The 27,513-nt window shown below is 49.6% G+C and overlaps 1 protein-coding gene, 1 long non-coding RNA gene and 1 other non-coding gene across 5 annotated transcripts in view; 1 reads left to right on the top strand and 2 right to left on the bottom strand.

Annotated features, from left to right (window-relative positions):
* Nucleotides 1–3,178: 3,178 nt before the first annotated feature.
* Nucleotides 3,179–26,636, top strand: LOC132672299 (uncharacterized). Of its 2 annotated transcripts, XR_013557150.2 has the most exons (3): nucleotides 3,179–3,388; nucleotides 18,067–20,635; nucleotides 26,580–26,636. It is a non-coding gene; the product is annotated as an uncharacterized LOC132672299 (long non-coding RNA). The 2 variants fall into 2 exon arrangements; XR_009607465.3 differs by lacking the exon at nucleotides 26,580–26,636 and having other exon boundaries at nucleotides 3,182–3,388; nucleotides 18,067–21,745.
* Nucleotides 19,226–19,329, bottom strand: LOC132674011 (U6 spliceosomal RNA). The gene has a single exon (XR_009608339.1). It is a non-coding gene; the product is annotated as a U6 spliceosomal RNA (small nuclear RNA).
* The window catches only part of EIF4E2 (eukaryotic translation initiation factor 4E family member 2), a 29,840-nt gene continuing 23,872 nt past the window's right edge, over nucleotides 21,546–27,513 (bottom strand). For both annotated transcript variants that reach the window (XM_078450782.1, XM_078450781.1), the window contains one exon: nucleotides 21,546–24,160. In XM_078450782.1, the coding sequence (XP_078306908.1) occupies nucleotides 24,121–24,160 (40 nt within the window). In that variant the 3' untranslated portion in view covers nucleotides 21,546–24,120. The remainder of the gene's footprint in view (nucleotides 24,161–27,513) is intronic.

Consider the following 27,513-nt stretch of genomic DNA (forward strand, 5'->3'; position numbering starts at 1 on the left):
CTGCCCGGGGGGCCCATGGACCCCAGGTTGAAACCCTGGCACAAAAGAAAAAGAGGGGCAAATCTGAGGACACAGCCATCACGCTGGTACAGACATGCAGCATGAAGGTTTCACTGCAAATCCTCCCTGGCGTCAGGCTCATTCCACAGAATTGGCCTCATGCATCTTGAAAGTCACCTGGCCAGGTGCACAGACATCAGGGGCCACAGATCAAGCCAGGCCAGACTGACAAGAGGCCAGCTTCCCTCGCTTCCTGCCTTCCCATAGGCAGTACCCTCCGTGAGGAGAGTCTGGGCCAAATCAAGTTCCCCAGGTGTTGGAGAACGCACCCTCTCTGACCTCCTATCGACCCTCATCCTGGATCCTGGTCCTCCCTCCTCCCATCCCCTCAAGACGGCCTCAGGGGCCTTTGGATTTCCGCCTGCATCTGCTCCCGGCCCTCTGCATTTCTAGGTCCGGATTTTGGGGTGAGGAAGGGCGTCCTCCTCTGCTGACAGCCCCCTCCTTCTCCTCCTCCTCTTCATTAAAATTTGTTGTTGTTGTTGTTAAAGTTTGTTTATTTATTTTGACAGAGAGAGAGCGGGAGGGGCAGGGAGAGAGGAGAGAGACAGGATCCCCAGCAGGTTCCACACTGTCAGCATGAGCCTGATGTGGGTTATCAAAATTTTAAAAAATATTTGTAAATGTATGTATGTATGTATTTATATTTGAGAGAGAAAGAGAGAGAGGGAGACACAGAATCCCAAGCAGGTTCCTTGCTGTCAGCACAGAGCCCGATTCAGGGCTCAAACCCACGAACCATGCGATCGTGGCCTGAGCTGAAAATAAGAGTCAGACGCTTAATTGATTGGGCCACCCAGGTGCCCCATCCTTTTCCTCTTCAGACCAGCACTTTTTTATTTTTTTAATTTTTAATTTTTATTTTTGAGAGACAGGGAGAGAGAGACAGAGTGTGAGCAGGGGAGGGGCAGAGAGAGAGAGGGAGACAGAATCCGAAGCAGGCTCCAGGCTCTGAGCTGTCAGCACAGAGCCTGACGTGGGGCTCGAACCACAAACTGTGAGATCATGACCTGAGCCAAAGTCGGACGCGCAACCAACTGAGCCACCCAAGTGCCTCCAGACCAGCATTTCCATGCTTAGTCACCACCAAGAGCTGATGGGCAGGCAGCAGGCAGATTCCTCTGGAGCCTCAGCCTAGCTGAACAATTGCCCTGTGGACATAAATGAACAGTGAGACACAAGCAAGCTTCAGTCTGAATTGTCCCCATTTCCCTGACCCTGGGGACTTTCGAGAAGTATTCCACAGGGACAAAATATCCCCTCTTGGCATGTGATGGGACCACGCTGCCCTGAGCCCTCGCCTTCCATCTTCAGGGATGTAAGGATTGGGACATGTAAGCCATTCTGGAAACTTTACCCCCAGAATTCTAGAGGGAGTTGACTACAACGACCTTGGTGAGTATCCAAAGCAAATGTCAGCACTTCTGTGTTTAGTCTCTTCTCAGATAAAGTGGACCTGGAGGGCCCTCAGCCACCCCTCACCTGGCCAGGTAACTGTAGACACTTCTTCGGTGCCCACCCAGAGAGCCCTTGTGTTGTTTACTTTTCTAGCTAAGCGGAAATGGCGAAAAGAGAAAGATTTATTGTGTATTACATTCAGCCACTGGAGGAAGTGGCCGGGGGCAGGGCCCACAACCACAGGTAGAGATTGTTTCCGGCTCGGGAGGGACAGGTGAGTCTTGCATCGAGGTAAATGCACAGCATGAAGGTGAAGGAGCAGGAGAGAGACACGGAACAGGTAGGCGTGACCCAGATGAGGAGAGCAAGCCTTCCTCCTCAGCTGCCCTTGGCTTTAACACCCATTAAGGTGGATGTAACCCCTGTTGTAATGAATACATCTCTCCTTCCCACTGGGGGGGGGGGTACCTGGGGGAGGCTTAGTCCATTCCTCTCTGGATCCCTGGTCCCCAAGACAGTGCCTGAGCCACTGTGGCGTTAAAAAAATAATAGTGATGATGGAGGAAAGAGAGGGAATCAATGAATAATTGAAGTGGAGTTTTATATTTCACTTAACCTTGCCTTCCCTGATCACAGCATGTTTACATATGACCTGTTCAACCTCGTTTTCATTTTAAGGGCCTTATGCTTCTCCTGCTTTTTAAAATTTATTTATTTTTAATGTTTATGAGACAGAGAGAGAGAGATGGGGGGAGGGGCAGAGAGAAAGGGAGACACAGAATCGAAGCAGGCTCCAGGCTCTGAGCTGTCAGCACAGAGCCCAAGGAGGGGCTTGAACTCACAAACCTGAGATCATGACCTGAGTCGAAGTCTGAGGCTTAACCGACTGAGCCATCCAGGAGCCCCCGCCCCCTTTTGAAAAAAACGTTGTCTTGTAACAGAAGAGTTAAACCTACGTAAATGCATTATGATAATGAATATGTTTGAAGTTACTTTGTCATTGTACTTCATGCTTCCCCCCGTTTTTCCTTTCCTCTCTTTTGCTATAAAAGTCAAGTGTTTGTTTTTTTTTTTTTCTTTTCCCCTAGCAATTGCAATGTTATTGCAATGTTATTCTACTGGTGGTTGCGTTAAATTTTTTTTTTTTTTTTTTAATTTTTTTTTTCAACGTTTTTTATTTTATTTTTGGGACAGAGAGAGACAGAGCATGAACTGGGGAGGGGCAGAGAGAGAGGGAGACACAGAATCGGAAACAGGCTCCAGGCTCCGAGCCATCAGCCCAGAGCCTGATGCGGGGCTCGAACTCACGGACCGCGAGATCGTGACCTGGCTGAAGTCGGACGCTTAACCGACTGCGCCACCCAGGCGCCCCGCGTTAAATTTTTAAAAAAGAAATAAAATATCTGAAAAAAATATATAAAGTTTATGCCCACCGTGGGGCTTAAACTCCCCACCCTGAGATCAAGAGTGGTTCAGCAGCCATTTATCGGGTGTCTACTCTGTGCTGACACAGTCCCAGGGGCTTGAACGGCTAACTGCTAACCCTGAAAATAATAAAAGCTCCCCTTTGACGGACACCCACTATGCGCTCGCCGCAAGCAGTGCTAAGACGCTCACACACAGGGCCTCGCTCCGCTTCCCCGGACTCCGGCAGACGGGGTGTGGTCTTCGTCTTCTCGGCAACCTCCGGCTGGAACCGGAATCTCCGGAGGCGGAGCCTGGGAACCTCTATTTTAGAAATAAGCTGTTCCGGGGTGTCTCCAGCCTGGGGTGCGCCCTAACTTAAAACACCGGGGTCAGTGCCGCGCGGAACGTGCGCGCAGCCCCTGTAGCCCCGCCCACCCTCCGCACGCGACCCGCCGGGTGAGCGCCGGGGAGGCCGCAGCCGAGGAGCCGCGCGGCGCGTCTCCCCCTCTCTCCGCCGTTCCAGGTGAGTGCGACTGCGGACGTCAACACCCCTGGCCCCCCGACTGCAGGAGGCCGTGGGGTCTGGCAAGCTTTCAGGTCCCGATTCTCTCTTCCGCCGGGACAAACCCGGCTTCAGCGGTAGAGGATTTCACACCTCGCGCCGGGCGGGGGACTTACAAGCCGCAGTGCCGCCTAGTGGTCGTGGTGAGGAATCCCCGCGTCCCTGCGCCCAACCGGAACAGAAATTGGGGGGTTAAATACCGTAAATGAAATTTGCTAAGGGAGCGGAACTTAAACGTTCTCACACACAAAGTAGGTAACACTTACGTGAGGTGACTGATGTGTTTAATTAACTAGGGGGAATTCTTTCACAATGTATACATATATCAAATAACCATGTGTGCTTGAAATATCTTACAGTTTTTAAAAAACGCACCTAGTAGGTGGCACCTGATATTCCTCTGTCCCACGACTGGTGGTAATAACAGTCCACTTGATAGAGGTGGTACTTGCCAGATTCTAACACTATAGAGTTTCTCTTATTCCCTATGCGTTTGACAAATGCTTGGTGGGGTGAAACTTTGAGACCATGTAAGATTCCCATTTCTTGCCCCCTTTTACTAGTTTTAGTGTGTACTTTCATAATGTTTCTTGCTAGCATTAATTGTTACTGTGGTGGCTGCCAGTGTTGTTCTTTTTCTTCTCTCTCTCTCTCTCTCTCTTTTTTTTTTTTTTTTTTTTTTTTTGATGTTTATTTTGAGAGAGAGAGCGAGAGAGCAGGGAAGGGGCAGGGAGGGAGAGAGAGAGAATCCTAAGCAGGCTCTGTACTGCCAGAGCCTCATGTGGGGCTTGAGCCCCTGAACCGTGAGATCATGACCTGAGCTGAAACCAAGAGTCAGAAGCTTAACCAACTGAGTCACCCAGGTGCCCCTCTTTTTTTTAAGATGAAAAAAAATGTTTTATTTATTTATTTAGAGAGAGAACGAGCAGGGGAGGGGCAGAGAGAGAGGGGGAAAGGGGATCTGAAGTGGCTCTGTGCTCACAGCAGAGAGCCTATGTGGTCTTGAACCCATGAACTATGAGTTCATGACCTGAGCAGATGATGGACACTTAACTGAGCCATCCAGGAGCCCCTACTTAAAGAATCATTTAAAAGCGGAAGAAGTTATTGCGGAGTTAGTCAATTTCTCCTCTGTTGAAAAGTAGTGGAAGATGAAGGAGACTTCTGGAAGGGGGAATGGGGAGGATGCGCTCCCTTTCAGACCTGTTTGATCTGGGGTGACATTAAAATCTCACGTCTAGCGGGAAGGTGGGAAGAGACGGGACCTGGACACTCCAGGTGACACCCATATAGCTCAAGCCCTGCCTATCCTCTCTCAGTGGCCCCCAGAGGCCATCCCCGCTGGATACAGGGTCCTGGGGTATCCGTGGCCTTGACTTGTTCTGTAGGTTTCCCTGAAGAGGGCCGAAATGCAGCAAAGGGGAGTGACCGCCAGATGGCGCTGCCGTGCCCCTTACATTCCTCTCTCCTGGGGCACAGGAACCATGGCCCCCACTTAGCTCCAACATTTATTGGTAATCGCTGCGGCTCATTGATCCCCACTCCGTCCCCGGCACTGCCCCGGCTTCTTCGGGACTTTACTTGATCCTAACGGAGCTTCAGGGGGTAGAGAATCACTACCTTCCCAGATGAGGACCTGAGGTCAGAGCTGCGTGAGGCCACATAGCTAGCAAGCTCCTGACCCCAAAGCCTGTGTCCACTCCACCTGTCCTGTACCGCTTGCCTCCAGGTATTAAACTTCCATGTTGAAGTTATTTTTCTAGATAATGGGGAGTCACAACAAGAAATCCCACCTCCCCAAAAGCCACCTTTCTATGGTAAAGGGGGGGCTGAGACTTTGGGGGCCACAGGATTTTGACAGCTTGGTCCTTTTCTATTTTTAAGATTTATTAGTCTATTCCATTCCATTCCATTCTATTCTATTCTATTCTATTCTATTCTATTCATAGGCTCCACACCCAACATGTGGATCTAACTCACAACCCTGAGACTGAGTCACATGCTCTACTGACTAAACTAGCCGGGTACCATCATTGATCACTTGGTCCTTAATTCCCTAACATCCCTCCAAGATCGGGGCTGTGGGTTAGTGTTTGGGTGTCTGACTTCATCACCAGCTGAGGAAGAAAATGGAGCAGGAGACAAACCAGACAGTGAGACATCCAGGGACCTGGGACAGACCCTGGAGGGAAGGGTCCGCTGAGGAAGGGGTGCCTGAGGCGTCCCCACCTCTTCTTAGCCTCCGAAATTACTGGATACCTGATCTGGTAAATTGCTTCCTTTCCTAAAGCCTCAGCTTCCTTATCTGTAAAATGGGATCACTGTTACCAGGCTCTCAGGGCTTGGAGGGACAGAATGAGAATATGTATCAAAGGCTCAACTACATAGTGACATCAGTGCTAGTAAGAGAGCTTTCCAGGCACCAAGGGGAAAGGGCAGCTATGAGAAGCGTGCCCAAGAAAATTAAGAGGACTTGCAAGAGCGACAGAGGGGTGCCACTGTTCCCGAGTCCAGGCCACGTGGGGTGACGGGTTCTTTCAGACCTGCAGAATATGGGGTGACAGTGACATCTCATGTCAAGCGGGCAGGTGGGGAGAGGAAGCAAGAGCCTGGACGTTAATCTGAGATCCTGTTGATGGTGGGAAGAGCCCAGAGAAAGAGGGGCAGAAGGGGAAGATTTGACTTGTGGTCCTGGGAGGAACAGAGAAGTGGGGGCAGGGAACCCGGGGCGGAGAAGCCCACCCAGAAAGCCGAGTGAGATGAGGTCACCCGAGGCCAGGGAGAATGCGGAGGGAGAATGCGGAGGACGGGAAGTGGCTTCTGGGCTTCGGGAGAGGGGGTGAGGTAGTGGTGCCTGCTGGCCTAGACCATTCATTTCAGAGGCTGGGAAGGGAAGGAGAGAGAGACAAAGGGTGGGGGCATGGGAAGTCGTTTTTAGTTGGGAAGAGACAAAGCAGTGCAGAAGAAGATAAATAAATGGAGAAGAGGAGGGGGAACCCTCGGAGCAGTCTGGCCGGGGGTGCTAATGCGTGCAGATGTTACCAAATCAAATCCTGCATTTGACCTCAGTAAGGAACCTTCACAACCGAGTAGCTTTGTTCTGGGAATGCAGACATGGTTCAAGATTCGATAACCTGTGGCCCCTGGGTGGCTGAGTCAGTTAAGCGTCTGGCTCTTGATCTTGGCTCAGGTCATGATCTCATGGTTCATGAGTTCGAGCCCCCTGTTAGGGTTTGCACAGACAGTGTGGAGCCTGCTTGGGATTCTCTGTCTCTCTTGCTCTCTCTGCCCCCCCCCCCCAATAAATAAATAAACAAACAGACTTAAAAAAATATTTATTCATTTTTGAGAGAGAGAGAGAGCATGAGCAGGGGAGGGACAGAGAGAGAGAGGGAGACACAGAATCCGAAGCAGGCTCCAGGGGCTCCAGGCTCTGAGCTGTCAGCACAGAGCCAAACATGGGGCTCAAACCCACGAACTGAGAGATCATGACCTGAACCAAAGTCAGACGCTTAACCGACTAAGCCACCCAGGCACCCCAATAAATAAATATATATTTTTTTAACATTTATTTATTTTTGAGACAGAGAGAGACAGAGCATGAATGGGGGAGGGTCAGAGAGAGGGAGACACAGAATCTGAAACAGGCTCCAGGCTCTGAGCTGTCAGCACAGAGCCCGACGCGGGGCTCGAACTCACGGACCGTGAGATCATGGCCTGAGCCGAAGTTGGCCGCTTAACCGACTGAGCCACCCAGGCGCCCCAATAAATAAATATTTTTTAAAAATTCGATAACCTATTCATGAATTTTGTTCCATTAATATAGCAAAGGAAAATAAAAGATCATTTGATATCTATGAAGAAGCATTTAATGAAAGTCAAACCACTCCCGATAGAAGCTTTTTTTTTAATGTTTATTTATTTTTGAGAGAGAGAAAGAGTATCAGCAGGGGAGGGACAGAGAGAGAAAGAGACACAGAGTCCAAAGCAGGCTTCAGGCTCTGAGCTATCAGCACAGAGCAGATGTGGGGCTCGAACCCATGGACTGCGAGATCATGACCTGAGCCAAAGTAGGAAGCCCAACCGACTGAGCCACTCAGGCGCCCCAATAGCTTATTTCTTTTTATCGCTGAATAATAACCAATTGTATGGATGCCCCACAGTTTATCAAATGAACATTTTAAATTTTACTTATTTTTAAAATGTATTTATTTATTTTTGAGAGAGAGTGAGTGAGCAGGGGAGGGGCAGAGAGAGAAGAGAGACAGGGACAGAGGAGCGAAAGCGGGCTCCGCGAGGACAGCAGAGAGCCTGATGTGGGGCTCAAACCCATGAACCGTGAGATCATGACCTGAGCCAAAGGCGGACGCCTAGCCGACTGAGCCACCCAGGTGCCCCCAAATGAGCATTTTTTTAAAAATAAGAAATCATTTAGAAAGAGGGATGAAGTGTATTTGGTAGAGATGAGGCAGGAAAAAGTGTGTGCGGAGAGGCATCTGATAATGGTGCTGTTGTCCGGTGAGAAGGGAGGCTTGAGCACAGGGGAGGGGCACCGGGTTGCCTGGAGGGGAGAAGGGCGGTGGAAGGAAGGGCACGACCAGGAGGTACTTAGTGAGCCCTGGGCCTCTGGGTCTTGGGAGAGAAGGCAGAGGCACGACAGGTGCAGGACCAGTTGATATCTCACGTCATGTTGACTTGTGTCTTGAGGAATTTCCTGTGTAGCTCACGGTGGGTCTCAGAGCACCCCTGTCTACCCCTTCCTGGCAGCTGCAGTCTGGAAAAACTTACCACTGAGCCATCATTTTATAAATAAGCCATGAGCATTTCCCAGTTGGCCCGGGGCTCAGAGCCTGGACATTTAGCACCTTCGGGGCCAAACTGGCAGGCTGCCCGTTGCCACCGGTGCCAGGGCAGCTCCAGAAGGCAGCAGAGGTCAGCCCATCGTCCTCAGTTCTGACTCCCAGATTCTATTACAGCCATCTGGTCTACCCTTGGGTTGACCCGTTTTCCAACAGAGAAGGCAGTTTGTTCTTCCCCTGTTAATGTCACACCATTTGCCCCCAGTTCCTTTTATGCTCTGATCATCAATCAGACGGTCTTTTATATGGCCTGTGGTGAGTTTTGCAAGCCTCAGCTCATTTTGGATTTACATCTTGCCAGTAGTTGTTCTAGAGACCCAGCTTAGTGTTGGTATGGTGCCCCTTTCCTGCCTGTTGGCCATGATTCGGTTGATCTGTGACCACCTTAGCATGCCTTAACCCGGGAGGGGACAGTCTGACTACTGGCCCATCAGTGACCCACAGCAGGTGGCAGTGCCTCCTTCATTTAGACTCCAGCGCTCTGACATGTGCAGACCACCCAGAGCCCACCCAGAGTGGGGGATCAGGAGGGGCTCCTTGATGGGCAAAGTGGGTTATCCTTCCTAGTCTTGGGGCTGCCCACCTGTCTCCTTTCTGCTGGTCCTTCGGGAGCTGTGTCTCCTCGTTGGGGTTTCTTTCTTTACCACCTGCCACTTGAGGTCCTAAACACTTTTCCTCCTGCTGTGGCCAGGGTGGGGGTGGGTCCTATTTGGCCTCATAAGCATGGTCTTTTTTTTTTTTTTTTAAGTCGCTTGGATCACTTAAAAAATATTATTATTATTATTATTATTATTATTATTATTATTATTGAGAGAGTCAGAGATAGTGTGAGTGGAAAAGGGACAGAGAGAAGGAGAGAGAATCCCAGGGAGGCTCCTCTGTGCCAGCGCAAACCACACCTGGGCTTGAACCCACAAAACCATGAGATTATGACCTGAGTCAAAACAAAGAGCTGGGCGCTCAACCAACTGAGCCACCCAGGTGCCCCTCATTCTTTTTTTTTTTTTTTAATGTTTATTTATTTTTGAGAGACAGAGGGAGAGAGAGCGTGAGTGGAGGACAGGCAGAGAGAGAGAGAGACAGACAGAGGATCCAAAGCAGGCCCTGCACTGACAGCACAGAGCCCGATGTGGGGCCCAAACTCACGAACTGTGAGATCATGACCTGAGCCGAAGTCAGACACTTAACCTTCCGAGCCACCCAGGTGCCCCTAGCGTGGTCTCTTTTGACCTGAGGTCACAAAATGTTTCCCTTGTACCAAGCGGGGCTCACATTCATTTCTTGTCGGGCTAAACTTGCCCAGTCAGAGCTGGGAACCAAAAGTGCTTGCAAGCTGTGTGCTGACTTAGGACAAGGATCAGGGTAGGGGAGCCTGGTGGGTAGAGTAAGAGGCCTGTCTGCCAATGCCCTGCTACTGACACTGATGGAGCCTCAGGAACTTGCTCTGGAGAAGCAGGATCCCAGGCCCCACCTTGGAGCAAGATGGAGGCATTGAAATCAAGAATCACCCCCCATGCAAGATTTTGGACTTCTTAAAAATAATTTTCTTAAGTTTATTTATTTATTATTGAGAGAGAGAGAGCACAAGCTGGGGAGAAGCAGAGAGAGAGGGAGACACCGAATCCGAAGCAGGCTCCAGGCTCTGAGCTGTCAGCACAGAGCCCGACATGGGGCTCGAACTCACGGACAGCGAGATCATGACCTGAGCCAAAGTCAGGTACTTAACCGACTGAGCCACCCAGGCGCCCCTTGGAGTTTTTAGTTTGAAATAGTTTTATTTTGTTTTTTTTAATTGTTTATTGTTTTAATTTGAGAGAGCGTGAATTAGGGAGATGGGCACGGGGTGGGGGGAGAGAGAGAGAGAGAGAGATTGAGAGAGAGAGAGAATCTTAAGCAGGCTCTACACTCTGCATGGAGCCCAACGTGGGGCTCGATCCCATGATCCTGGGATTGAAATCAAGAGTTGGACGCTGAATTGACTGAGCCACCCAGCCACCCCTATTGTGAAATAATTGTATAGATTTACACAACAGTTGCAAAGATAGTTCACAAAATTCCTATACACCCTTCACCCAGCTTCTCCTAATGTTACTATCTTCCATAACCACGGTACATTGATTAGAACGAAGAAATTAGCATTGGTACACTGCCACTAGCTAAACTTCAGACTTTATCCAGATTTCCCCAGGTTTTCCACTGGCATCCTTTTTCTGGTCCAGGATCCCATGTCACATCTAGTCGTCATGTCTCCTTGGTTTCTCCTAATCTGTAACAGTTTCCAGGTCTTTTCTGGTCTTTCATGACGTTGACACTTTTGAATAGCATTGAATATTACTAAATAGGTCAGGTGTTCGGGAATTTTGTAGACTATCCCTCATTGTGGGCTTTTCTGATCTTTTCTCATGAGGAAACAGACAGGTTGCGGATTTGGGGAAGAGGACCTCAGAGGTGAAGTGTCCTCGTCACACCCTGTCCGGGCACAGGATATCAGCAAGACCCGCCGATGCTGTATACACACAGCCTGTATCTATTGCGGTCTCTCTCTCTCTGTGTACATATGTGTGTGCAGTTAAGTAAACATAATCCCAGGCTGATATCTCTTCCTCTCACCCGGCACTGTAGGGTTCACTCCAGCAGCTCCTAGCATTTTCCCGGGCTCTTTGACGGCAGTAAGAAATGCTGCACGTTGCAGGAAGGCTTCCATAAGCTGAAGTTCTCGGAGACGCCGGCTTTCATCTGCAGGTGCCCTTGACCTGGCAGATGCTTTGCTACCACACATTGGAGTCCAGGTGAGCTGACACGCTGCTGCAGTGACACTTCTGAGCCCAGGCTGGAGCCTAGATCCGCCCTGAGGCTGCGCGGGATCTAAGGTGACCACTGCTCAGGGGACTGCTTGCTCTGCGCTCATTGAGGCCTCAGACAAAGGCTGTGAAATCAGGGGGCCAGGCTCAGAAGAGCCACGGGGGCTCCCTGTCTTGTTTAATTCATGCTCCCCCCTTCCCCCCACCCCCCCCCCCCCACCCCCGCCGCCTTCCGTATCAAGGAAAGTAACAGGGACTTAAGCTAGGACAGTGATTTGTTAGAATCTCGGGTGCCTGGGCTCAGATACCAGCGAGCAGGGCGCACGTTCAGGGACGAGGTGTGTCCAGTTAAGCGATGGTGTCGGCCAGCAGGCGAGCTTTACCGTGGCTGTGATCTCCCTTTGCGCTTCATCCTGTGTCGTCACCAGGGAAGACGTCTCTGCCCCCACACATCTCCCCTCGTGGGTCCTCGGCCTCCCCTCCGTCAGCCGCCTCTCCCTGCCCACCCTCCGGTCTCTGCCATCTCCTGGAACCGCTGTCTTGCCGATCACGTACAGGTGGCCCTTTCCTTCCAGTCTTTTTCTGAATCTCTTACTCTGTCTGCCCACCCTGTTGCTCTGCCATGAGTCACCTTCTTCCTGCCTCCTGTGGCCTCTCGGCCAATCGAGTTAGGTACCGGTTGCCAGCGCCCTTCTCTGGTCTGTGCTCTCCGGTTGCAACCTCACCAGCTTGGCCAGTTCCTGAACGTGGAGCCCCTGCCTGCACTTGCTCCTTCCTGGTTTGGGGCAGCAAGCCAGGCCCTCCTTGAAATTCCTTCTGTGGCGGTACGATTGGTTTCCATCTCTCCACCGCTGACCTGTGATTCTTTCAAACCTTTGCCTTTCTCTGTCAGTACATCTGGAGAAGCCTTTTCAAGTAGGATTCAAACTCCAGAAGTCATAAAAAGAAAGACTGGCCAACTTGAATAGATGGGAGCATCAGGCGCCTGGGTGGCTCAGTCGGTTAAGCGTCCGACTTCAGCTCAGGTCATGATCTCGTAGTTCATGGGTTCGAGCCCCACATCGGGCTCTGTGCTGATAGCTCGGAGCCTGGAGCCTGGAGCCTGCTTTGGATTCTCTCCCTCTCTCTGCCCCTCCCCCCTGCTCACGTGCACGCTATTGCTCTCTCTCTCCCAAAAATAAACATTAAGAAAAAGATAGCAGCAAGACTCTGGATGTGAAAACGTCTTGGGCACAACCAGACAATCTAGAAAAGAATACTTGTTCCTCTGCTGGTCTGTGATTTTTTTTGGGGGGGGGGGGCAGCAGATGAAAGCACTCGACAACCCGGCAGATCAGAGCGGAGGGCTGTCCATAGGAGACAGTGATTACTGGACAGAGAAAGGAACTAAGTGTGTCGACAAATCATGGCCAGAACCCTTGCTCACACTGTCCAGAGGTACAGGAGACAGCAGAGCAAGACCTATCAGCAGCTACCACAAGCAAGGCACATTGTAGCTCCTCCCACTGAGAGGATGGGGGGCAGAAATGCTCGCACTGCCCTCATGGCACCTTGTCTTCTTATACCCTAGATTCCACAGTAAGTTATGCCGGCAGCCACTTTAGGGCCAAGCTTACCTGCATAAACAGATTTTCTTGTTAAGAAGATACAATCCATCCTGGATTCTCTTGCCCATCCTCGGCCACCAACAGAATGGCGGCTTCATCTCATCACATCGGGTGAGCCTCCCTGGACTCCTTGCACGGGTCAAGCTCATATCACAAAGGGATGGTCTCCTTAATACACCAAGAACTACTAGAAGTCAGTAAGAAAAAGACGATCCATCAGTTTAATAGAAAAATGGTCAATATATGATTAGAAAAGCAAAAACAAATCGTTCTTAAATATATGAAAGAAACTCAATCTCACTCATAAGAATGACATGGAGCTATTTTTTGACTTATCAAAATTAGCGTAAATCAAAAAGTTTTATAGGATACACATTTGATAGGTATTTGTGTTTTGCTCCTAATTCCAGTGTGTGTGTGTGTGTGTGTGTGCGGGGCGGGGGGGGGGGGGGACCGGGAGCTCCCCAAGAGAGCAAGCAATGCTCAGACACCAGCTGGGTGTCCTACAATTCCACTCAGTTCTGACACTATGCACCCACAGGTGCAGGGTTCAGTCCTAGAAGACTCCCCTCCTCTTCAGACACCAATCACAAGCCCGGGTTGCTACCTATGCTTCTGACTGACTGGCTTTTAATCAGAGGTCCCTACTAACCCTTCCTTGAGTTCGATTCATTTGCTAGAATGGCTCACAGAACTCAGAAAACCTGTTAACTCACCAGATTATCGAGGAATTGAAGGATATGAATCAACAGCCAGATAACGAGATACGTAGGGCAAATTCTGTGCCAAAGGAGCTTCTGTCCCTGAGGAGTCTGGGACCGACATTCCTGGCTCCCCAGGAAGCATCCCCAGCTTGGAAACTTTCCAAAGCCCCACCTTTTTGGGGTTTATGGTGGCCTCCTACAGAGTTGCGATTGATCAAATCCTTGGCCTTTGGTGATCAGCCCCCAGCCTCTTTCCCTCCCTGGAGGCCACGTATTCACATTGGTTTCCCAGGCAACCAGCCCTCAGATTTAGGTGCTTTCCTAAAGCCGCTCATTAACATACCCCAGAAAAGGGTTTGTGAATAACAAGACACCCATTCACCTTTGTGGCTGTGAATAGATTTCAGGAACTGAGGACAAAGACTGAGGGTCATACCAAAAGATGCTCCCATCACTCTTACTGCTCAGCAAATTCCAAAGGTTTTGGGAGCTATGAGCCAAGAGCGAAACCCAAACATATATGCAAAATATGTTTTGGTTGTCTGAATGACCAAATATATATATATTTCTTATAAATCACAATATCATGGTGCGGCTGTGAGGAAACAGGCACATCACTGGTAAGCGTGTAAGCTGATGAGAAACTTGGCCTTGATTATCAAGTCCTTCTACTCTGACCCTGCCTAGCAGTTCCGCTCCCGGGGATTTATCCTGCAGAGACTGTACATGTGCAAAATGATAGAGATAGACGCAAGTTAGTTATTGCAGGTTTCTTCCGATTAGCAAAAGATTAGAAATAAACCAAATGTGCATTATATAAAGGGAACTGGCTAAAAGAATTGTACATCCATGTGAGAAGCAAGTGAGATGATTTATTTTCAGAAATACCAAATGAAAGTTGTGCTGTCTAGTTAACAGTAGGTTTACATATTGGAAATATGTATGAGCCCCCCTCCCCCACCTCAGTGGAGTCCCAAACCCTTAGACACTTCACTTCCTGGTTCTTCTTCCCCCTCTTCATTTAGTAGGCTTGTTTTTCGAGGGCTTTGCCTGAGTATGTGCCAAAGAACTGAAGTCTGTGCATCACCTCAAGGAATGTATTTTTGGCCTTACCTGGGCATAGGCTACTTCTGGGTAAGGCTGTAAGCTCTGTAGTACTCAGCCAATGAGGAATCAAGGGAGGGGCTTGCCTCTGTAATGCTCACCCAATGAGGACTCAGGGGAGGGACTTGCATGCTAGGCGATACATTGCCTGCTGTAATTTCCCTGAGTGTGCCTGTCCATCAGACACCCTCTCTTGCAAGAATGTTGAGTAAAGCCTGGCTTCACTGTATTCCGAGTCTCTGAATCCGCCTTTGATTGGGTCCGTGGGCCTATTTCTCACAATCCGTGCGCTCTGCCCTGCAACGTTTACACTTTTTGTTCTCTTCTTTAACAGGATTGAATATATCTTAGCTCCAAACTCAGAATGGTATTTAATGGAGACTGTTAGATGCATTCCCGCCAAGTCAGGAGCAAAAGCAAAAGCCCACTAGTAGCAATATGATTTAAGAATGTACTGGAGGGGCGCCTGGTTGGCTCAGTCGGTTAAGCGTCCGACTCTTGATTTCAGCTCAGGTCGTGATCTCATAGTTGTGGGATCGAGCCCTGTGTTGAGCTTCATGCTGGGCATGGAGGCTGCTTGGGATTCTCTCTTCTCTCTCTCTCTCTCTCTCTCTCTCTCTGTCTCTCTCTGTCTCTGTCTCTGTCTCTCTCTCTGCCTGTCCCTGGCTTGCTTGCACGTGTGTGCATGCTCTCTCGCAAAATAAATAGTTAAAAATAAAATATTAAGAAATAATAAAAATAAAATTCTTAAAAAAAGAAAAAGAATGTACTGTAGGTGCTAACCAATGCAATCTGGGAAGAGAAGAGAGGGATATACAAATCTGAAAGGAGAAAGGAACCCTTTCACTATTAGAAAATAAGATTATCCGCATCCCTGGAAAATCCAAGCGAATCATCCGAACAACTACTACAAGCAGCAAGAATTCATGAATCCCCAGTGTACAAAACTCAAACACAGAAATCAGCAGCCTCACGCCCCGCTTCAGGGTGGTGGCCCATCCACAAGACCAGGGAAGCCCTGTCGCACAATCCCCGTAGCTGCACTTCAGTTGCTGTAAAATGAGTTCTTTGGGCAGAAGCAGTGCTGTGCAGAATACCACCATGACTAAGGCATTTTGTTCATCTGCTTTTGGCAAAGGTTCTTTGGGCAGCCAGTATCTGTGGGTGTCCGCTCCAACTCAGCCCCTGAGACAAGGGAGTGGCCCCTGCTATCACAGAACCCACCCCCAGCAGGAGGAACAGACAAGGGCACTGGCATGTGCCCAGCGCTATAGGAATGCAAGGAGTCTGTAATTCAGGCGGGAGGGGACCAGGAGGGCTCCCTGGAGGAAGCAAAATCGGAAGGGTGATAGAGGTGGGCAAAGGGTGGAGGGGGGGTGGTTTCCAACAGCAGGCAGGAAGAACAAGGGTGTATCTGGGGCACCCTAGGAACTCAGTCTGGCCAAAATATGACCTAGGAGGGCACTAACTGAAGAAATACGGGCAGCCCTTCAGTCAGCAGTGTTGGGCTCAGTCGAGTTGATGTGAAATGTTGGGGTTCGAGAGTGAATGGTCAAGAAAGAATTCTTGAGGCATCTTTGGTGCAGAAAGGTGGATTAATTAAAGCACGGGGACAGGACCTGTGGCTACAGCTGCACTGGGGGCGTGACTGACTGTAAACTTTCAAGTGAGGACGGGTTTAGGGAGAGCGTTAAATCTCTAAGGCATTTGGAGGCAAGGTTTCCAGGACCTCGAGGGGCTGGCTTCTGTTAGGATACGGTTATTTACTCCTGTCTAGTAAAACCTCAGTCGTGAGACCCTGCAGGTGTGCATCAGTGGGCCATCTGTTTGGAGGGCTAGCATGTATCTGAGGGCGGGGGTAGAGATAAAGGAAGCTTTTATATATTATATGAAGTTATTATAGAAAAGTTTATGTATTTTTTTATGTATTAAAGAAGACTTAGAGGATCCTGGAGGTCGGGCCAATGGCGAGCTAAGGTTGCCTTTTGCCTCTGGCAAAGTATTAACTTGAGGCAGCTGCGTTCCCAGAGGAAGGCCACTCTGTCTCAGGCACTTGTCAGCCGGCTGCAAAGGGTATTTCTTTCTTTCTTTTCTTCTACATTTCTTTTACCTTGTTCTCCACATCAGAGCAAGCCACTATTTGGGGTGGGACTGTGGAGGCTTGGGGGGGGGGGGCGGTGGGAACACACTGATTACATGAGGGGAAGACACTGGGGGTGCTAGGGAGACGTCGGCAGGTGGGAAGGAGGGCAGGAGGCACCTCTGAGACTGTGGTCCCAACCTTGGCTGCCTGTTGAAAGTCTCCCAAGAAGCACCATGCTGGGGGGGGGGGGGGGGGCAGGGACCTCTGGCCATTCTGTCACATGGGAGGGGCCAGCCCCCTAGCTTTTGAAATGAAGGGGCTTGGAGGTCAAAAGGGCCAAGTGGGAACCATCAAGAGACAGAAGGTGTGCATGGGGTCGGGTGGGGGAAGAGTAAGGCATACACACAGCTGAATTAGTGACAGCAATGAGGGGGCCAGGACCACAGCCTGGGGGCGGGGGGGGGGGAGGGGGCAGGAGCTGGGCACGGCGGACACTTCAAGGAGGGAGAAGAGAACTGAGAAAACAGATCATGGGGGTGGGGGACCAGCATGTAGTCAGCCTCTGTAGGACTCCCACCACCTTCCAGGAACCTTCCTGAAGGGGAGCAAGAGTGGTCTGGGGAGGGCAGAATGAGGCCAAGGCTGAGACAGGCCTCTGGCTCTTGGGGCGTCAACGTTGGCCATCCTCCAGCCGGGGACAGGAGGAAGATCTGCCGGCTGCGGAACATCTGGTTGGTCCACCTGCCTTCTTGGGCTCGTGGTCTGGACCTCCTTGATTCAGGTTTCTCTGTCCGTTCGGGTTGCTGATTGAGAGTGTGGTCGGTGGAGGGGTGCTCTGAGCCCCTGCCTGCCCGGATGGAGGTCAAGGTAGCGATCAGGTCAGTCCCTGGGTACAAACCTCATTGTCTGGGTTTGCTGGCTGGGGTGATGTGTAGAGACTTGGACGCTTTGCTCTCAGGGTGGGAATTCGCTTCCTGCAAAGCCAGTGCAGAGGCTCTGACGAGGTGATGGGCTACTGTAGACAGAATAATCTGGGCAGATATTCGTGGTTGTGGAACCCGCATGGTGTGGTCTGGGGTTGGAAGGATGGCGGGGGATTAGGGGAAGGATATAAACGTCACCCCGCCAGCACACGACTATGCCCTCTTGCCCCTTACTGGGGCCTCAGGGGAAGCTACCCTGCTTGCTTTCTCTTGATTCTCTGTGGCCGGCTGGGTGGGCCTCTCCCCACGGGGACCACCCTGCAGCAGCAGGGGTCAGTATGTAGCCAGAGGGCCTGGGTCCACTCTGGGCACGACCGTGTGCCATCAATCCAAGGAAGGCCTGCACACTAGGTGAGCCACAGCCTCCCTGCATGAGGTTTGGAACTCGGGGCTCAGCCGGCCCAAGGTCAACCTCCATCTCTGTCCTTACAAGACACATGACTTTGTGCAAGTTGCTGTTTCATCTGTAAACAGGGGACCATAACAATCTCTCCACAGGGCCGCTGGGAGACTAAGCGAAGCGTGTGTATGAAGTGATCCCAGCGCCTCGCGCGACGAACTGTTCATCGACTGGGACCATTTACTGCACGCGGTGGCAGCCTCACCGCAGGAACGCCTCCGGCACGGAGCCCACCGCTCCCACGTCTGCCCTTGCAGAGTCCGGGTGAGAGAGGGTTACCTGCCCGCCGGCCCGGGGAACCCGCCGACTGCATTCGAGCCCCAAATCCTCCAGGAGGCCTTGCTTCTTCCCCGGCCTTCTTGGGACGCCACAGCCCCCCAGAGTGGCCCCACGGCACTCTGCACGCCTGCCTTTGCACCCCACTTGCTGTGTCCTGGGGCTTCTCCCCTGCCGACTGTGAGCTCCGGGAGGGAACCGCCTCAGGCTTCCTGTTCGTCTCTACCACGTGCACCGCACTGCTCAGGCTCCCAGGCAGGAGGCCAGTGTTGGAGGAACATTCTGAGGTCTGCAGAAGCCAACTGTGGACTCTGTTCTTTTGCAGCAGACACGTCAGAGAGCTGTACTTTTATGAGTTGCGGGGGTGGAGATGATTATTTGTCCGGGACATTTGAACCTGAGTCAGAATGGTCTTAGAGGGCAGTTCAGCATCAGGGTCATGTGGAACTAGGCCCGGGGGACACTTTCGACTGGCACCACACAGGACTGTAGCTCAGGGAAAGCGGACCCAGGGCCCAGGGGCAGAGACAAAGGGAGATGAGAAATACCCAAACGCAGAGGCCATCCAGGTGGCCAGGGGACGGAGCTCAAAGAAAAGCAAGACGGCTGGATTTAGTTCCATTGGCCTCTGGCAAACCGAGTAGATGCGTCTCCTGGATGTGGATTTGCACTCCCTGCCCGTAATGCGTTTCCCAGCACGGCTGTCCGTGGACTGATGGAATGCCTATTTACCAGCATGGCATCCTGCATAGTACTTTTAATTAAAAAAACTCATTTCACAGCAAATGAAGTCAGGCAATGGACTTGTGATCACGTAACTCACGGGTTTTTACCGCATCCCTCACCGCGCAGAAACAGCTGGATAAATAGAAGAGTGAAATGGCCCATGGAAGACTCAGCTACAATGCCATGGGGACACAACATCCTGAAAGGGCAGAGTTCTGCCTTTTTTTCCCTCCGAAGGTTTTTTTTTTGAGAGAGAGAAATCTGGAACACTTCACTAATTTGCGCGTCAGCCTCGCACAGGGCCCGTGCTCATCTCTGCATCGTTCCAATTTTAGGATAGGTGCTGCCGAAGCGAGCACAGGGCAGAGTTCTACCTTAAAGGCTGCGGTATATGCTTTGCCTTTACTACTCTCCCCCAACCAGAATTCATGGGTCCAGGAATCCAGGGATGGGAGTGGGAGTGGCTCCTCTCGCGGGTCCACTCAAAGTGGCTCTGCTGACTTGGAGATTTTGGTTTTCAGAGCAGGAATGTTTCTACCAGGGAACACAGCAATGGTTCCATTTTTTTTTTTTTAATTTATTTATTTTGAGAGAGTGCGTGCATGCACATGCGCACAGCTGGGGAGGGGCAGAGAGGAGAGACAGAAGCCCAAGCAGTCTCCGTGCCATCAGTGCGGAGCCCGAAGCGGGGCTCGAACTCACGAACTGTGAGATCATGACCTGAGCCAATTCAGGAGTCAGACGCATACAGGCTGAGCCACCCAGGCGCCCAGCGATGGCTCCATTGGGTTGCATATTGAGGCTCACCTGGCTATCTGGGGCTCATCAGGACACTGAACCAACAAGCTAGTATGGGGATTAGTCTACTGGCTGAGAGTATTACCGAGGGAAGTCTGGGTGCTGCGATACAACAGGAGCAGGGAAGACCGTGGCTGGAACCTAGAAAATCCTGTAGGTCCCTCTCAGAAATAGCAACGATGAATGAAAAACTAAAAAAAATAAAGGCAGGACAATTAATTCAGACCCTTTAGGAATGAAGCTTTGGATCAACCATGCCAAAAGAATTCTGACCAGCTGAGATCCTCCTGGCTGAGGGCAAAGGAAATAGAGACCAGGTAGTGGAAACAGCGGTTATAAATACCAACTCCAGCTTCACAACACACTCTACATATTCTTTCTGGATTGTTCTGTGTGTACACACACACACACACATGTTCCTTTTCACTCCTCATTATCTCATGCTGTTTCTGTTGGAAGCTAACTTTGCCATGTAGTCTACTTTCCCCATTTTTTTTTTTTTTAATTTTTAGAGCAAGAGAATGGGGGAGAGGGGCGGAGGAGGGAGAGAGGGAGGGAGGGAATCATACGCAGGCTCCACATTCAGCACAGAGCCTGATGTGGGGCTTGGTCCCACGACTCTGGGATCATGACCTTAGCCAAAATCAACAGATGGATACCCGACTGACTGAGCCCCCCAGGCGCCCCTACCGTGTAGGGCTTAGGTCTCATTCTGTTCTCCTATGTTCTCCTCAGACCAGACTGTCACTGGATGGGAGGAATCGACATGGCCGAGATCCATACATCGATTGTTGGGTTTTACATTTCCTTAGTTTGGGAGAGAGTGCGTCCATCTTCTTAAAACCGGTTACGTCTTGGGCAGAAACAGTGAGTAGCTTTTGTGATCGTATTAAAGCTCAAATGTATGTCAAGGGGTGTGTACAGATGCTGTGTGGCTAAAGGGGAAGGCCGTACCAATTATGAAGCTCTTCTCAGCCTCACGCCCAGTATTTTTAACTGTTTGTGTGATGCTGGGCACGGAACTCTGCTGACATTTCTGCTCTGCCAGCTGGCATCCCATTGGGCCTCTCCAGCAGGATGCACCTGAGGGAGGCCTCAGTGCCAGAGGAAGAAAAGGGACCTGTTCCCTCCTGTCCCCATCAGCATCACCCCTGTTCAGCAGCAGCAGCAGCACGTTCCCAGAGCCACAGCCAGACCCAGTCGTCACTTCTGACCCCTCTGACCCCCCCGGAGCCGCTCTGTTGTGCCCCAGCGACACCAGCACCGGGCGAGCACCCATCCGGAGGCAGCCCTTCCTGGAGTTGCTGCTTCCTGGTTCTTCAAAAATCCTATCCTATTGTTAACATGACTTGCGTGGGTTCTGTCTTCTATTTGGACCATGACTGACAGACACAGGAAGCTTCTATCTATTGAAACGGAGTCCCAAGACTGTATCGTTTAAATCCTTCGTCAACAATGACTGAGGCTCTGCAACGTCTCTTTCTCCCATGGTTTTTCACACGGGCACTTGGGGATTTCCTCAAATTCTAATCCTTTGAATTTCCTTCTGTTCCAATATTCCTCACCCCAAGTTGAGAATTAAAATAAACTGTATTTAGATATTAAAATTTTGAATTGAGAATATTTTTAGAACACATGTCAAGGATACTGCATCGTCTGAACTGTCCTATACGTTTTGTTCCGGAATGGACTTAAAAGAGCCACGCACACAAGAGCAGAATTCGCAGCAACCACCGCCAGTGCCCCCATTTCCCTTCATTAAGAGTCCACAACCTGGTTCTTGCGGATAGTTTTCATTTATTACTGCAGTAGACAATCGCTCTGAAAGTGCAACACTAAATCACTTTGTCACAGCCTCTGCCCCTCCACTGGCAAATTCTTGGAAGTTCATTCTTGGAGCATCGCGGACCACAAGCTTCTCTCTAGGTGGATAATTATTGCCACTGCCAAGGTCACAGGAAAAAAAAAAAAAACCCACACACATGAATAGAAGGATAAAATGAGAAGAGCCCTCGAGAGTAGGGGCCAATTTCAAACGGGAAATCCAGCAGAGGGGTCAGGGGACAACAGCCCACCTGTGCAAAGTGGAAGGTGACTCCCCATCTCCAGGCAGCAACCTACCATGTTAGTGAGGTTGGTCTGGGCACACCTTTTGCCCGCTTTGTCCCCAGAGTAGGTGATCCCATAACCACTGCCGTGTCATACTGCAGTGTAGCAGAGGCCCATGGAGTCAAAAGGAAGTAAAAGGACCTCTCAAGCCAGTTTGGAAAATGGGTGCTTTGGCTAAACTGACTCTTCAACCTCCCGCTTAAAACTGCTGGACAGAATATCCGGGAGAGCCCTGCGGGTAGGACACTGCCTGAGAGAAATAACTCTTGTTCTGACCAGCACAGGGCCAGCATCTTTTGATGGGAAAAGATAACTTTCAAATACTGCAATGCCAAGGAAGAAGGAAAACATGAGCAGTTCTAGAAAACACGAGAGATTAAAAAATCTGAACGAGACCAAAAAAAAAAAAAAAAAAAAAGCGCAAAACTACGGACAGTACACCCAAGCACTCAGCCTGACAGAACCCTCCCTCACGAACACATCACACACATACGCACCTGCTTGCACACACACAACAGGTAGATGCCCCAAGGAGGGCAAATCCAAATGTCTGCTCTCTTTGGAATTCTCATGGCAAATCTGAGTGTAGGCAAACGTGAAGCCCTTCCTGGGGTCTAGACAAATACTCAGGAGGCAGCCTTCGCTCCCCGTTTTAGCCAATGTTGCTCCCCTGTTTGCCTGAGCCCTTCACAATTATCTGGGCACTACAATTCATTCTTCATACTCCTGGAGTTTAAATCATGGCTAGATCTTCTTATCCGATCTAACTTCACCTGTAATGGAAGCACCTCCCTTTTGGCTCCTGCACTCCCATTCTTTCGGGAAAAAGCATCCCAAGACAGTGGTAATTAGAGGGGGTTCAGGACTTGGAAAGTAGGAAGAGAGTGATATAAATACAATAAGGAAACGCCGATTACTCTCATAGGACTTCTCTGAGACCAGGTGGCGAAGGCCCTGGCCGGCAAGGACAGGTTTTAGGAGAGGCCTTAATTTAAGGTACTGCGATCTCTGCTCACAAGAGCCAAGTAAGACAGCGCTCCCTGCAGGCTGCTGTGGGACTCGTACTCAGTACTGATTTCAATCCTAGGTGCTCTTTTGACCTCTCTGACTTCAGTCCTTCTGGAGTCAGATCACCAGGCTTCTCTGATGCCTGACTGGTCTTTTTTAAAGCATGCTTGCAGTGGCCTGTCAGAGGTTTCTGTCTGGACATCATGGGTCAGCACGCATTACTAGCATTATCTACCAGGTGACAAGGACCGAAAGCAGGTCTCCTCAACCACTGCAGACAGGCACAGCCATGCAAAGAAAGCCACCCATCACGGTCACCTTCTCTTCGGATGCCCCAGTTTTGGGATCATAGAATTTACCATATTAAGTGTTCACACTGGGCAACAACCAAGCTTTCGCTTCCCTTCCTCAACGAGGGTCGTGCAACAGGCTGGACACGCAGGCCCTGCTCATCTGGTTTCAGACGTTGCCCTCAGCTCCCAATCCTGCACTTGGAACCGCTATTATAACCTAGCTCCTAATCAGACTGGATTCTGCGCCAGTTTGATTTACCAAGGCATACCTTCTGAGCTGCCTCAGTGAAACCAGTGTGGCCCACTGGATTAAAATTCTAAGTGCAGCAGTGCCTAAGAAGAAAGAGTCCCACAGGAGGGTAGAACTGGAGGGCATAAGGCAGGAGACTATACAAAATCAGTTAACACATTTTCAGGAAATGGTGGGCTTGGGGGAAAAGGGGAGAGAAATAAACAAAATGGCCCAATAACTTAATGGCAGAGCTAGAAGAGAGCATTTATAGCCATTCCGGGACTCTCCAACAAAAAGCTTTTCCTGGATGCACAGACATTCATAATACTGACAACTCTCGGTCGACAGCTCTGGCTTGTACACGTGGTCACGATGCCCTTCGTACAGCAGAGGAGAGCACACAGAACGCCCGACAGGCATCTGGACCGCACACAGCAAAACAAAAGGCTGAACTCCACCCCCCCACAGAACCCCATTAAAAAAGAAGTTTGTCTATTACAAAGTCACGTTTTCTGTTTTTCCGCTTTATAAAGTCAGCGATGCTGGAGGGTGTCTAGCGGAATCTGTCCTCCAGGAATGAGTGCAAAAGGGGAGCACACGGCTCAGGGACGTCCCTTCAGTGAGCAGATGGAAGGACCGGCTGGAGACCTCCCATCCATTTCGGACAAACACACACATACAGAAAAGGATTATTGCCAGCTTGTGTACTTTCACAATGTGATTTTTGTATTTCGAAAGCTTGAATTGTCCCTGAAAGAAAAAAATGGGAGAAAACAGAGCATTCAATACACAGATCTTCTATAGGCAACAGCACACATATGGGGCAGGGGATGGGAGTGGGGGTGGAAGCCTGAACTCCGCTGCTCCAGGGCCCTCCTGATAGATATACCTACCCCAGAACTTCCCTTCCTTGCTAATCTAATGCCAACATAGCAAACCGCCTCCCGAGTCCCTTTGAACACTTCAACTCAACTGTTTTCAAGAGCCAAAAATTAGAAACAACCCAAATACCTATAAAAAGGGCACTGGTTAAATATGAATATTATGGCACGTTCATCCAATGGGACACTTGTGCAGCTTAAAAACAACAAGCCAAGGAAGCTCACACTAATATGGAAAGCTCTCCAGGAGAAACTGAGAAGGTGCAAAACAGTGTGTGCCCATAGCACGCCACGTTTTGTGTAAGTGGGGGTGGGGGAAATAAGGTCAGAGTTCACATTGCTTGTATGGACATTGAGTCTATAAGGCTATACAAGAAACCAACAACAATTTGTTACGTGGGGCAGCAGACGGGGGAAGGGGGGGGAGCACAGCAGAGTCTGAGCAGATAGAGTGAGAGTGGGAGGGAAACCCCTTTCTTTCGCACACACAAACACACACATACATTAAAAAAAAAAAAATCCATGTGATTGTATCACGTATTTTTTAAAAAAATCAACCAACCAACCGAAAAATCTTTAGTTCAAAACTTATCGCTCCTTATAAAAGGGTGTTCCACGAAGTGAAATCTGAGTACCCTTAAGACACTCAGCTAGAATTCTTGAAAGAGAAGCATGGATGTATGCGACACATCATCAGAGGCGTCCTCTCAGTTGCCTTCTACTGGATGTGGGCAGGTTGGCCACCCACTAGAAACCTTTCCTGCTCCACACTAGAAATCCAACATCTCAGCAGCCCACACTGCCATTTGAATCCCCCAGTCTCAGGGCTACAAAGGGCCTTAAAGGCCCTCTGCTGTAGCCCAGAACTTCAGACTTTCAAATACCTGAAATTCTGAAACAGGAATTCCCATTAACCTGATTTTTGAGTCATTACTTCCCTTTAGTTTTGATAGGACATCCTAGAAGCTTTAGCTTTAACTGACCATCTTAATATTGCTACAATTTATTGGGCATACGGCTGTCAGTCTGGGGTAATTCTGAAAGAATATGCTCAGCCTAGACAAATGGCAGTTTCCAGTTACCAACTGGCTACCAGACTCTCCCCTGTGATGGCGGTCGGCTGCCTTCACTACCCAAGATGAATGACTGTAGACAAGTACACTGAGAGGGGAAACGAGGCGAACTCTGTCTGGGAAGAAACCGACATTATCTCAATAGTCCACTGGTATTTTTATAACTGGACGCATGACTATGTAGCTCATTTATCAATGGCTACTGAGTATTTTGATCTAAGGAGGGGAAGACTGAAGATGAAGAAAACTTAATGGGGTGATCATCTTTTTTAAAAGGGCTTTCACAAGGACAGATCCCACCGAGGCGCCACCAGTAACTAGCAAAGGATGATAAGGAACATTTCTGACTATAAAACAGAGAAAAGCAAGCGTAAGGGCCATGTGTGTGTGAGATCTCCCAGTCCCTTGGGGATGATGCGCTGTACTACTGAGACTACGTGTCAGAGAACCTCTCTAATAACACAGGAGTGGTTAGGAAGGAACAGTCTGCTCTGTTCCATTTCTTCCCTCTGCCCTCTACCCAGTTCCCTCTCTCCCCACAGAGCAAAAGTCAACCAGCAGGGGAAAATGAGTGAATAGAAAGGCAGGGTGTGGGAAGGTAGAATCACAGAATTTTCTAACAGTGGGAGAATGATCTGTCTTTGGAGTAAGAGAGACAGCAGGCAAGTGTCTGGACCCAGCCTTTTCATCCATTAGTGATACAGAAGAGAGAACTTTCTGGACAACTCATCACTGTAAACAGGTCACCTCTATCTTTTGGAAGAGTCCCTGTACTGTGCTGGGGTTGGGCCACAAACAAATTCTCTCTGTGGCAGGTAAACTGAAGAGCTCTACAACACTTTCCCGTCTAGATGTTTACTATTTATTCTAATTATTTCTGTCCTAGATCTCTTCACGGTCAGAAAATCTAAGAAATCACAATTATTCTAAGGTTTATTTGTAATGTGGAAAAGGGGAGAAGAATAAGAAGCCAGGATAATCTAGCTAAGTTCCCCCAGAGTTTGATTTAAAGGAAAACAAAGAGCAACGAGAATGGGTGACAGGCTGCTGACAATGACAATGACAGGCTGGTGGCAGCTGGTGGCTCTGGTCCAGCTTCTCTTAAAAAAAAAAAAAAAAAGTGGGCTGAGAACAGCTCGGTGCCAGATGTCGTCTGAGGAATGTGTTCTCTCAGACCAGCTGAGAACTAATCCTTGGTTATGTCCATTACCCCAGGCTGCAGTGCCAGAGAGATTAAGAGACAGAAAAAGGAAGAAGGAAGAAAGAAGAAAGGGAGTGGCAGGTCACAGGCAACGTTTAATTTTTCAAAAAAGATGGGCTTCTGTTCTCATAAAAGCAAACTATAATTTAGAAAATCCAGAGTGAGCTCCTAAAAGCTAGCCCCTCTAGCCACCTAGCAATGTTGTGATGGAGCATGGGCGACCGGGAAGGCTTTTCTGTTGTTTTCGTTTTTTCAAGAGACCTTTTAGAAGGAAATAAAAATTTTACATCCTCATCTATGAATTTATGAAATAAAAATATAAATTATATATAAATATATTGAGCCCAGTGTATTGATTTAAAGGGGCTTTTCAGACCTCAGTTTTTCCCTGTATCTTAATTTATCCCAGAGGATTTTTACACTCCAGGGCACAGGACACAGGAGCTAAAAGACCCACAATGCTAGAGAGGGGTCAAAAAGAACCTTTCTCGGGGCACCCGGGTGGCTCAGTTGGTTAAACCTCCAACTTCAGCTCAGGTCATGATCTCACGGTTCATGGGTTCGAGCCCCACATCAGGCTCTGTGCTGATAGCTTGGAACCTGGAGCCTGCTTCGGATTCTATGTCTCCCTCTCTCTCTGCCCCTCCCCTGCTTGCACGGTCTCTCTCTAAAATACATTAAAAAATTAAAAAGACCTTTCTTTACTGGATGACTCTTTATCCTGATAGCAGGACAGAAATACCAGCGCCCCATCCAAACTGGCTTCCAGCTTCACATTCCCAGGCATTTGGGGGGAAAACTGTTACCCAAATACTCTGTAACAGCTTTCTAATCTGCTCTGCCATTTCGTACTTCTCTAGAAAGGACAATTTCCAACTCCGGGAAGAATAAGCTGAGGTTGAGGCAAGCTCCTGAGGGTGGATAACACAGGAGCAAGGTGGTTGGTTC

This window comes from Panthera onca, chromosome C1 (genome assembly GCF_046562875.1).
Source record: "Panthera onca isolate mPanOnc1 chromosome C1, mPanOnc1 haplotype 2, whole genome shotgun sequence".
Taxonomy (NCBI): Eukaryota; Metazoa; Chordata; class Mammalia; order Carnivora; family Felidae; genus Panthera; species Panthera onca.